The sequence below is a fragment of the Ipomoea triloba genome, chromosome 3 (genome assembly GCF_003576645.1).
Source record: "Ipomoea triloba cultivar NCNSP0323 chromosome 3, ASM357664v1".
NCBI lineage: Eukaryota > Viridiplantae > Streptophyta > Magnoliopsida > Solanales > Convolvulaceae > Ipomoea > Ipomoea triloba.
In genome coordinates, this window is record NC_044918.1 from 30,113,940 (window position 1) to 30,127,285 (window position 13,346).

Here is a 13,346-nt window from a genome sequence, read left to right on the forward strand (position 1 = left end):
CTCCGTCCGTTTAACGGTCCGGGTCCACCCACGTTCGCTCCGAGAGGCACAGGAGCTGGCCCAGGGGGAATCGTCACTTGTGGGAATCGAACCCGGGTTCTCCTGAAATTCTTCCCCACAAAGAGAGCTCATTTGCCACTTGAGCTACCCCATTGGGTTTATATTTATTATTTTAATTGAATTTATTATTATAGGTATTATTTTTAGGATTTAGAACTTTAGCTTTAAAAAGTTCGGTTAATATATTAACTGGCCGATTAATTCAAAAAAAATTTCAATTCGATTTGGTTAATGGTTAAAGTTTTAAAAATTTTGGTTAAGACGGTTCGGTTAATAGATTACACACCCCTAGCGTTGATATATAAAACTAAACTAAGAGACATTGTCCCAATATTAAATATAATAATAATAATAATAATAAAATACTCATTTTGGTCCCTCGACTATTAAGTACCTATTTTGGTCCCTTGACTATTGAAAATGACGGTTTTGCCCCCCTTTATAGCGGCTGATGGATGGAAATTATAACGGAGGACCAAATTGAGTATATTTTACAAGCTAGAGGACTAAATTGGGTGCTTTTAATTCTATGGGACAAAATCAAGTATTACGCTATGGTTGAGGGACCAAAATGGGTATTAATTCAAGAAAAAATGATCCATTTTGGCGGAAGACATTTTTCAAATTCTTATCTCACTCTTAGTTTTCTCTCTCACACTTTGAGTGGTATCAAATGTGTTGGTTGGCATGCCATCTATCTGGTTAAATTTAACTGCATTGGACTAGTCTGGTTAAAATATGAGTCTAATATTGCTTGGCAAAATAACAACAAAACTTGGTCCGACCCAATCCATAGCTCAAAATATTTTAAAAAATATTTAATTTTTTCTTTAATTTCTTTAGTGTTGACATATTACATTTATCAATAACTAATTAAAATATGGATTGGACTAGGTCGAACCAAACAACAAAAATATTGGCCCAACGTACCAAAAAAACTGATTTTTTTAAGGTTTCTTTAGTTCAGAGTTATTATTTTTATATATGCCTAATTAAATATGAGATGGGTTAGGCTAAATCAAACAATAAAAATCCTAGTTCACCTCGGCACACATCCCCAAATAAAATTTTTTTCTTCAATCTCCTAAATTCAAAATTATTATATTTATAAATTTATAAATTTATTTTTTATTATAATATGTTACAAGTTAAAAATTATTTATTTACATATTTTTATTATAATTATTGTTAATATTTATAACTATTATAATTTTTAATTTATAATTTTATTTTAATATAAATAATAATTATTATTATCATCATTAAAATAATTAATATTTTATAAAAAATAATTTTATAATAGATTCATGTGCATGTGTTAAAAAAAACGAACCAAACAAATATATATATGTATATATATAATTTTTTAACTTTTGGCTAAACATAAAAAGAACAATTTTTTTTTCAATTAAACAACAAATAAAAAATTAATTATTTTTCAAAAATTATTTTTCTGAAAATAATTTGAGTGTTTATAAACCAACCTAAATGTAACATAAACCAAACAAATCAAATTCTTAGTGTTGCAATAGGGAGAAAAGAAAAACTCAAAACAAATTTTAGATTTAACTCAAGGTAAAATAAGAAATAGAAAATTTAGGCTATTCCTGAAAAGTGAAAACTCATGAATAACTTAATACTAAGGGGCTCCTGAAATCGCTATTTACCGAAATAATATTCTTTAGAACAAAAAACATTAACAAATAACGAAATAGATACATTTTCAGAAATGTTATTTCATTTCGGACCTACTTCATTAACCAAATATGCTAAGAACATCCATTTCGGCGAAAACCACATTTTGAGTGCACTTTCTCAAGGTTGTTGGATGCTGCATCAGCAGGGTGGGGATGTTGACAACAATAATGGATTGATGTTATGATCACCAACCAAAAAGGACTTGGCAGTTGGCATCACAAAATAGGCCACATAATTGTATATTGTGCCTATTAGATAGGATTATATTAGTTAGGTACATAGACAATTTCTCCATTATATATATTTCAGTTTGTTGATTTAGAGCACAAATGTTAAAAAGAAAAAAAAAATTAAGAAAGTGAGAGGCATAGTATACAGCTTAGGTTATTTCCTACACTAAAATGTAAAAGAAAATACCGTGGAGGGAGTGATTAGCAGTTTAGCAGAATTCAAAGCTCCTCCAAATTAAATTATTTGGTATTTACTATTTATACTCTCTGAATTAATTAATATTAAGAAATTATTACATTGTTAAATTTGGTAAAGTAAAATCATTATAGCTAATCGTAAGGTGACACCAAATTTAATAATACTTTAAATTTGATAAAGTGAAACTATATTTTGAAAATAAATCATTACATGCATCTATATTATTTTGAGTATAACTCATTTATTACTTATAATTTCAGCTATATTCATATATTTTGAGCATAAATCATATTTATATTTTAATAAATATAATATGCATCATCAAACCTCTATCATAAGAAGTTCTTCACAGTAAATCTACACCAGAAGAAGATCCTCCCATAGATCTTCAAAAGAAGATTTGAAGATTTATGGGAGGATCTTATGATACCCCAATCCTTCTGAGAACATATTCTGATATCCCATTCATTTTCTTTCGGGAATATCTTCCCCATTCTTTTTAGGAACAACTTTTATGCACAAATTCAAAGTCTACTAGCTTTATGTAAACTTTTCAGAGAATATCATATGTTAAAACCCAATCAAAAGGATTTATCAACATAGAAGATTAACTCTTCTCAACAAATGAGCAAATAACCAACATTATTGATTAACATGTAATGACATTTCTATCAAGTATAAAATAATATTTTCAACTCTACAACACTAAAATATTATTTATGCTTCCGATAGATATGTTTGAACTAATACGTTCAACCATGTACTATATATATAAATATCCAACAATACAAGACATAGAAAGATAATTTTGTGACTTTTATGTTTGAAAAATCATTACAATGAGTTATTGTAGAAAATGAAGAAGAGATTGTTAAGGAAAACTACAAAATTATATTTCTCAAAACAATGTTTCAAGGGTGTCCTAATATAGAGTTTCATTTGGAGGTTGTTCTCTTAATTGGCTCATAAAAAAGCAATCAACCATGAGGAATTATTTGTGGGAGATGAGTTTGGAAATTATATTCATACACACCATTTTTAACTTCAGCGAGCCATCAATAGGATTACTCTCGTAAATTGAGTTTTGAAAACCTTCTTTACTATAAATAACATAAACTCTTGAATTCATATTTATTTGGGAAAATGGTTAAATAAGCACTTAAACTTTACCTAAGAAGCCTTACACATTCAAAAGTTAAATTGCAATTAAATCCACAAACATATTATTTTGAAGTAATGAAACCCACAAACCTATTGGTGACCTGTAATTGCAGGTCAACTAGGGTTTTCGGTCAACTCCAGCGAACCTCTAGCCAACGACGTCCGACAAAATTATATTCTGGCAATCCATGTCAAATATCAATGACCGTCAAACGGTTGCTGGTTGCTGGTATTTGACATGGATTGTCGAAATTTGGTCGAACGTTCGCCGAAACCCTAGTTATCCTGCAATTACAGGTCACCAACAAGTTTGTGAGTTTCATTACTTCAAAACACTCACATGTTTGTGAGTTTTATTGTAACTTTTGAAAGTTTAAGGACTTAATTGACTTCTTGGATAACGTTTAGGAGCTTATTTGACTATTTTTCCTTTTTATTTTTATTCGTAAATTGATCTTTTTCACGACAAGTTATCACATATCACTTATTTATTTTCTTTATAGAAGATGCCAATTGAGAAATAGATTGGTATAGTATTAATGAATAAAAAAATATATAGAGTTATGCACTATTGAAAACTACCTAATCCTTTCCTAGCATGATATCTTTTATTTCTATTATAAAATGAATTGAAAATCTGCTATAATCTAGCAAGAGCCACAACTTTAAACAAGGTCAGCTTAGTTTAAGTTGCATTATTATTGTCACAATCGTAGCATCTCCAGGCGTGCTTAGAACCTAGATTATCTTAATCAACTCATCATCCCACTAATCCCACAACTAAACAGCCAACCACATTATACTATTATACATACATACATAGTTAGGCCTGTTTGCATCTACACCACCAAGTTGTCTTCCTAGCTCCCACGGCAGACAAACGCCGTCCACACGTGTCAGAATTCTATTTGCCCAACTTTCAACTCTAAGTCATTGGCGCCAAATTTTACGTTCCGCTCTTCAACCCCAGTTAGGCACGTTTGATTCTGTCATATCTTTGTCAACCATTTAAGTAAATTAAAAAATGTTATGATGGAAGACCACGCATTTACTGCGAGTAATTTTTTTTTGTATTTTTAATGAACCAGTTGTCACTTGTGCACGACTAAATCTTCAATTTGCGTTTTTGGTTCTTTAATATAATGTTTATCGTCTGCCTCCATTAACAGTTGTTTAAGGTTTCCGATCTTGCTAGCTTGCTTTTTGGGTTAATGAACATAATTTATTTAGGGAATGATTGACGGAAAAGATTGGGAGGCATTACGATCAAAGATTAAAAATGCAATGTGAATTAGACTAAAAACATAATATTATAATATAATTGAGAATTTTGTATTTATAAGAAGTGAATAGCTAAAGACTAGTTGCGGAATACATAGGATTAAAGAAATGCATGTTGCCTTTATTCGTTGGAAAACTTTTCATTTTTCTCCAAAATATGTTTTTTTTTTTTTTAACATTGTTTTCCATTTTTCTATTCATAACCCGTTTTCTATTTGCCACAAAATTTTTATTTTTTATTTAAAAAAACTCCAACTTAGAAGAAGTTGGATCCGACTTCTACTTCCTATTTGCCACAAAATTTTTACTTTTATATGTTTTCATATACTATGAAAATGGTATGATCCGACTTGCTCATGTGCAAAACTACCTACAAAGATAGTGAATTTTGGCTTGACACAATTGAAAATGATCTGTGATTTTCACCTTTTGGTTTTCACATAAAAAAATTGTGTCTCTAGCGATATTTCTTTTACAAGCTTTCTTTGAATCTTTGCAGGTGTTAAGCAAGGTGTCGAGGACCTCCAACTTAGAAGAAGATGGTGAGTGCTCGGTTGTCTGTCTCAATAGTCAGCCATTAGAATATAGTCAGTCGAAGGCAGTCACTAGGGAGCAATCAACGGTAGAAATATTGTTAGCCCCGGGAAAAAGGAAGTCAACGCTCAGTTTTACCACTCCTCATTGAAAAAGGAGTTGGTAAAAAAGGTTGGAGGAGATTCAAGGCAGGTTAGCGATCATGAAAGGGAGTCGGCACTCAGTTTTACCGCGCTTCCTTGAAAAAAGAGTTGGTAAAAAGCTGGAGGAGATTCCAAGCATGATTTCGGTTAGAAAAGGGAGTCGGCGATTAGTTTTACCACGCCTCATTGAAAAAGGAGCCAGTAAAAAGTTGAAATAGCTAGATTTGAGACAAGATGACAACCAGAAAAGGGAGTCAGTGCTCAGTTTTACTAGTCTCCTTGGAGAAGGAGTTAGTAAAAAAGTGGAAACGGATTTGAGGTATTCTGGTGGTTAGAAAAAGGAGTCAGAGCTTAGTTTTATATATCATGCCTCCTTTAAAAAGGAGTTGGTAAAAAAGGTGGAAGAAGTTTGAGGTAGGTTGACGATAAAAAAGAAGGGAGTCGACGCTCAAATTTACCGCGCCTCCTTGAAAAGGGAATCAACAACAAATATGTAAGGACATGAGGTAGGACGATCAATAGTGTGATTACTTTCTTGTGCCGTCAACAAGGTGAGACGTAGGAAAGTGAAGGACTAGTGATGGATACCCAACCCCGGGTACCCTATTGATGGCAATGGTAGGCAGTCAGGATGGGGATGTGGTCAGCCTGATAGTCAGTAGCGAAGCAAGAATCCCAACTGGCGTCACCGAGATATTAGAAGATCGGTTATCATATTTTTCACCCCAGTCTCTGTTTTCAATTTAAGGAAAGGGAATCGCACGCTTATGGAAAGAATCCAAAACTCAATTAAAAAATGTTGCCTAAAGTTAAATTTGTAAACCTTTTTATTTCCTTTCTTTGGGCTAGCCGCCTATGTATAAATGCCTAGTGACGGATCCAACATGGGGGCAGCTGCCCCCACTCACCCCACCCCCACCTCATATATAGCCCTTTTATGTATATATGTATGTATAGTATATGTTTAGATATAAGTATATGAAAACATATAAAAGTAAGTAATTGATTAATTGGTCGAGTTGGTTGATGTATGTTTGTGCTTAGTAAAGGGCGAGGGTTTGAATCCTGAAACCATTCATCCCTTCTTATGTAACGTTGCCTCATAGCTCATTTTCTTTTGTAGCATTCATCCCTTCTTATGTGTTTTCTATTTGAATTATTTTATTAAATTAATTATGTTTCGTATATTGTTACTAATATTTTTATAAAATTTTGATGTGTTTTATTTTTTGTCCATATCTAACAATATTTATGATTATATTCTTTTTAAGTGTTTCATTTTTTAAACTACCTCCGCCCCAGTGAAAATTTTTTCTGGCTCCGCCACTATAAATGCCCACCCTCCCCCTCCCAAGAGTCACATTGTAAAGGGGTCACAACTGTTATTTTCTAAGAAGAGGGTTTGACTTATACTTTCTAGCAAGAAGGGGAAAGGAAGAGAGATCCAACTTACTCATGTACAAAACTACCTACAAAGATAGTGAATTTTGGTTTGACACTACCTGTCCAAAAAGGCCTGTGATTTTCACCTTTCGATTTCCACGTAAAAAATATTGTGTTTCCTTTATTTTGTTCTCTCAATTATTTATATCTTATTCTCGAATCGGGTATGTTAGCCTGTCGGCTGACTATCCCCAGTCGTCCCAGGTAGTCATAAAACCAATGAGAATGTATAAATTTGACTTTATTATGGGGTCCAAGCTTACTTATGTTTATATTACCACCACCACCTACTTACTATAATACTTTAATTTCTTTTTCATGTAGTGGACTTATTTTGTTTCTAATATACTTATCTTAATACAACCTATTTACTTGCACTTAAGATTATCCTTGTTTAGTAAATGACGTTTTGATCATACTTTGGCGAATTTGACCACTTTAGAAATTTGACATGGTAAAATGCCAAAAACCTTAAAGCTCATTTGGGCAGCTTTTTTTTTTTTTTTTTTTTAATGAAAAACCGCCAACTTCACAAAGCTTTGGCGGTTTGCCAAAAATTAATTTTGGCGTTTGGCTTTTGCAGTTTGCCAAATTGCAGCATATGTGGTATTCATTCCCTAAAAGGAGTAGTTGAGTAAGTGGAATATAATTTGTATCTAAAAGTCACAATTTTGATTTTATAATACTATATATAAAATAAATGTTATTGAACATGTTTTTTTTTTTTTAAATTAAAAAAAAAGAAGAAAGAATACAATTTCCCGTCTCAAATGTATAGTTCTCACGTACGATTGAACTAAATACGGAGTATTCAATACGCTATCAAATGAATTTTCATCGCTATACTCCGTTATATTCAATGAATCTGAACATACTATTCAGTACTATAATATTGTATTCATTAAAGTTCGAAAGAATGTTCAGTATTTTGGAAGTAAATATCCATCGACTAATGTAGTTGCATGAGCCAACCGGCCGGCTCCTACCACGGCAACTGATATAAAGCGCAGCAGTGGTGCATGCACAGAACTTGCACTTTTCTCTCCCTCTCTCTCACAATCTCCTCTCTTTCTCATCAACTTCTCCTATAACTTTTTCTTCAATTCTTTCATTTCAAAGTCTTGATTGTTGGTCACAAAACATTGTTATTAGTATGGGTTATTGCAAGTTTTCTAAGTTCAACTTCTCCTTCATGATCATGCTCTTTTGTGTCACATCTGCACAAAAAGATGATTACAATTCTCATCAGGATAGAACTTCTCTTATTGGGTTTAAGGCTTGGGTTGTTTCTGATCCTTTGGGTGCATTAGAGAGCTGGAATAATAATGGTTTGCATGTGTGTAATTGGACAGGAGTGAAGTGTGACAAGAAAATGAGCAGAGTGGTTGAGCTTGATCTCAGCCATCGTTCGCTTAGAGGCGAAATTTCGCCCCAACTTTCTAATCTTTCATGCTTGGAAGTTCTTGATTTGTCTTGGAATTTCTTTGCAGGGAAAATTCCACCTGAGCTAGGCTCTCTGGTTCAGCTCATGCAGCTTAGTTTGTCTACCAATCTCCTCGGTGGGCGAATTCCCGGGGAGTTGGGAGGGCTTCGGGAATTGGTTTATCTCGATTTGGGAAGTAATGATCTTAGTGGGGAAATCCCAGTGCCACTTTTCTGTAATGGCTCTTTATCCCTGCAATATATGGACCTATCAAACAATTCCCTTAGTGGGGAAATTCCTATGTCCTCTCATTGTGAGCTTAGGGAGCTGAAGTTTCTTCTTCTTTGGTCTAATCGCCTTGTGGGGGAAGTCCCGAAAGCTCTTGGAAACTCGTCGAGATTGGAATGGATCGATATGGAATCGAATTCGTTGCGTGGGGAGCTTCCATCAGAGATGGTAAGCAAACTCCCAAGGCTGCAGTTTCTTTATCTGTCCTATAACCATTTCTGTAGCCATGATGGGAACACAAATCTCTGGCCTTTCTTTGCTTCTCTGAGGAATTCTTCCAATTTGGAAGAGCTTGAGTTGGGTGGGAACCATCTAGGTGGAGAGATTCCTTCTATTATTGGCCATTTCTCCACAAACCTTGTACAGATTCATCTTGAGGATAACCTTATCCATGGCCCTATCCCTCAGGGCATTTCTAATCTTGTAAATCTTACCCTTTTGAACCTTTCTGCTAATCTCTTGAATGGCTCGATTCCGGTTGAGATTTGCCAGATAGGGAGGCTAGAGAGGCTGTATTTATCAAACAATCATCTTTCTGGTCCAATCCCTTCTGCTTTTGGCAATGCTCCCCATTTAGGCCTTCTTGATCTCTCCAAAAACAGGCTCACTGGTGCCATTCCTGACACCTTTGCTAACCTTCCACAGCTCAGGAGGCTTCTGCTTCAAGGGAACCGCCTCTCGGGCCAAATCCCGCCTAGTTTAGGACAATGTATAAACCTCGAAATTCTTGACCTGTCTCGGAACAGGCTTTCCGGGACAATTCCAACCCAAGTTGCAGGGCTGAGGAGCCTAAAGTTGTACTTGAACCTGTCTGGGAATCACTTGCACGGGCCTATCCCCCGTGAGCTGAGCAAGATGGACATGGTCTTAGCCGTTGATTTGTCGTCCAACAACCTCACGGGCACAATCCCTTCGCAGCTCGGGAGCTGCATTGCCCTCGAAAGCCTCAATCTGTCACATAACTTCTTTGAGGGCTCCCTCCCAGCTTCAGTAGGGCAGCTTGCTTACCTTAAGGAACTTGATGTGTCTTTCAACCAATTAAGTGGGGAGATACCCCAAGCTTTCCAGTCATCATCAAGCCTAAAGAAACTCAATTTTTCGTACAATCGTTTCTCCGGGAATGTCACAGAAAAGGGCGCATTCTCAACGCTATCCTTTGCTTCTTTCTTGGGAAATGATCATCTGTGTGGCTCAATCAATGGGATGAAGAATTGTAAAGGGAGTAAAAGAGGGCATCATTTTCTAATCACAATCCTACTTTCACTATTGGTCACCCCTATATTCTGCATAGTTGGGTGCCCTCTAGTGCACAGGTCAAGATTCAAGAAGCAGTGGGCAGTTGTAGTGAACAATAACAAAGTTGCAGAGTTTACAGAAGAAGGGAAAACAGATCCAAAGTACCCAAGAATTTCGCGGGGGCAATTGATTCAAGCCACTTCTGGTTTTAGCAGTTCGAGCCTAATAGGGTCGGGGCGATTTGGGCAGGTATACAAGGGAGTTCTCAAGGACAACACAAGAATAGCTGTTAAAGTCCTGGACACTAAAACTCCTGGAAAAAACATTTCAGGGAGTTTCAGAAGGGAATGCCAAGTTCTGAGAAGGACCAGGCACAGAAACCTGATTAGGATCATAACGGCTTGTAGCAGACCGGATTTCAAAGCCCTGGTTTTCCCATTGATGCAAAACGGGAGCCTCGAAAACCACCTCTACCCATCCCATGGCCTAAACAGCCGTCACCTAGACCTGGTCCAGCTCGTTAACATCTGCAGCGATATCGCAGAAGGGATGGCCTATCTGCACCATCACTCCCCGGTTAAAGTTGTGCACTGCGATCTCAAGCCCAGTAACATTCTTCTCGACGATTACATGACCGCTTTAGTCACTGATTTTGGCATTTCAAGATTGGTTAAAGCTGCTGATGATGACATTGATAACACAGCTTCCTATTCCACCTCTACAGATGGCCTACTTTGTGGATCAGTTGGTTATATTGCTCCTGGTAAGTAATAAGCTAAACTATCATTATCTGTTACTTGATGAACCATTAGATTTTAGTATTTTACTGTTTTTAACTTTTTCCCTTTTTGCTAATAGAGTATGGAATGGGAAAGAGGGCATCTACTGAAGGAGATGTATATAGTTATGGGGTACTTGTGTTAGAGATCGTGACAGGAAAACGCCCGACTGATCACCTATTCGAAGAGGGAAAAACTTTGCACGAATGGGTTAAGAGCCATTACCCACACAGGCTTGAGCCAATTGTGGAAGAAGCATTAGTAAGGTGCAAACCGCGGGCCTCAGTTTCATACAATTCCAATATTTGGCGCGATACTATCTTGGAACTCATAGAAGTCGGGCTCGTCTGCACACAGTACAGCCCGGGAACTAGGCCGAGTATGGTGGATGTGGCGCTGGAGATTGGCCGGTTGAAGGAATATCTTGCTAGCCCTTCAATTCTACATTGTGAAGAAGATCTTCATGGCTTCTGATCTCAAGTTTGCCACTTTTCTGTCTTGAGTCTGAACAGTTCAGCAGAAGATTTTTGGTTGTAGTTTAATTTTTGGTTGTAGTTTAATTAGATTGTAATGTACTGTCAATTTTGGCACATCCTGTTCTTGCATTTAATTTTGAGGTTTTCATTTTCTTCATTTTGTTAATGTTATTAGTTAGATCATACCAAACAGGGCCTAATTACATGCAGTTTCATTTTGTTTAATTTGCTGGTAGTTGTATTATTATGAATTTTCACATTATTTGTTGAAAGTGGCAGTTTTAGTCTGGTCTCTAAATTATAGTAAGGCTCTGTTTGGTATGTTGAAATTGCCTCACTTGTTGTTGTTGTGGACTTGTGGTCTTGGTCGTCGTTGTTGTAGAATACATATGTAGTAAATAGGGTGTAACAAAATTAAATAGGAATAAATTAGGTATTATCAAATTAAGTTATTAATAAAAAATTAATAATAGTTTAATATCAGGTCTCCTCGGAATAACTATTCCCCATGAAAAAAGTAGATTACTTTCAAGAATATTATTCTTACGGGGGTGTATTCAATCACGACTTTCATGAACTATTAAATACTTTTAAAGTGATGGATTTTAATTGACTTTTATAGAATTTTTGTAAACTTTCCTAGAATCTTTTAAACTTTTATAAACTTTGTAAGAGTTTATAAATATCCATAGAACAAACATTTATAGACTTTTAAAAACTTTTTCATATTAAAAAGTTTACAAAAGTCATTAAAACTCTAAATTGAATACACCCTCACAAACATTCCATAACTTCTATTAATATATTATCTATAAATTAGTGCATTGTAAAAATAAAAAAAAATAAATACTGATGTCATAAAAATAGAGTATATTAAAAAAAAAATAAATACTGATGTCATAAAAATAGAGTATATTATTCATAAAGAAAATATAAATGTCATAAAAATAGAGTATATTATTCATAAAGAAAATATAATCAATTTTTATATAGAGTATATTATTCATAAAGAAAATATAATCAATTTTTATAAATATAGCCAATAAAAATATTTCTTGAACTAATGAAATAACTAATGCTAAACCAACAAATATCTTTTAAAGAATTCAACTTAATACAATATATATATATATATATATATATATATATATATATATATATAAATTAATAATTAATAAACATACAATTATATAAAATTATAAACATATTAAATAAATAAAATTTAAAATTTAAAATTTATAAATTAAAAAATTTGCTGCGATCGCAGCAATTATTTTGTTGCGATGGCAACAAAAAATTTGCCTGAACATTAAAAAAAAAAAAAGTATTTATGAAAGATTTGAAACGTACCATAAAATTGATAAAAAATTTGTCTAGTTTAGATAGAGGAAAAAAAGTCTATAGAGAATGTTGAAAAGTTTGGGGTTGGAGGGTTGGATTTCATCTATTTATATTAATGAAGAGAAAGTCTATAGAAATCCTATTCTGACAGAGTTTATGAAAGTCAGTAACTTTTTGAATACCAGTAGACTTTTAATAACTCTATAAAAGTCTGAATGAGTTTTGAAAAGTTTGAATTGAATACAGGTAGACTTTTAAAGAGTTTATAAAAGTCTAAATTAAATACCACCAAACTTTTAAAGTTGATAAAATTATTTAAAAGTTCATGAAAGTCGTGATTGAATACACCCCCTTAGAATAAAATACCTTATTAAATCATAAAATAGGTCTATTCTCAAAAAATGTAATTTTATTCTCAAACTATTCCGTGAAGGATTTTGTTGCTTGTACGTCTTCCTTAGTGTCACCTGGATGCGCAACCAATAAACACATAGCCTTTTTGGCTAAGACCATATCAGAAAATGCATCCATCAGTTCATCACTACTAAAATTCCAAAAAGGTGACACTGATGTGATTTTTTATTAGTTTATACCATAAAAGTTTAGCATATACAAATAAATAAATAAATAATACACACACTCACACACAAAAATATCTATGCTATAACTGCTAAGTATAATATATATTACTCCGTAATAAAACTTTCATATATTTTTAGTTGAGACAAAACACATTATTTAGTTTAAGCAAAAAGATCTCATTATAATTTTTTAGTTTTTCTCTTGACCAAAAAAACATGTCTTCAAATATTTTTAGAGTATGAGAACAGAACAAATCTTTAGATTATGTCATGATTACACTAATGTGTTATCTGACAAATAGTATAGGCTCCTTTTAGCCTACTGCCATTAACACTACTTGTGCATGTACTAGCTTAGTGGTAGGTATGGGCTGATTGATTACCCAACTCACTAACTACAAAATTGTTGATAATCATACACACCAAGAGCTAGATTTCTAGATTAATTAAATTTAGAATCAAAAATAGTTATT

General features: G+C 33.9%; 1 protein-coding gene across 1 annotated transcript; it reads left to right on the plus strand.

Annotated features, from left to right (window-relative positions):
* Positions 1 to 7,789: 7,789 nt before the first annotated feature.
* LOC116012488 (putative leucine-rich repeat receptor-like serine/threonine-protein kinase At2g24130) lies at positions 7,790 to 10,975 on the plus strand. The gene is made up of 2 exons (XM_031252033.1): positions 7,790 to 10,459; positions 10,555 to 10,975. Exons 1-2 carry the CDS (start codon positions 7,903 to 7,905, stop codon positions 10,947 to 10,949), a joined length of 2,952 nt encoding a protein of 983 aa, XP_031107893.1. The 5' UTR covers positions 7,790 to 7,902; the 3' UTR covers positions 10,950 to 10,975.
* Positions 10,976 to 13,346: the final 2,371 nt, after the last annotated feature.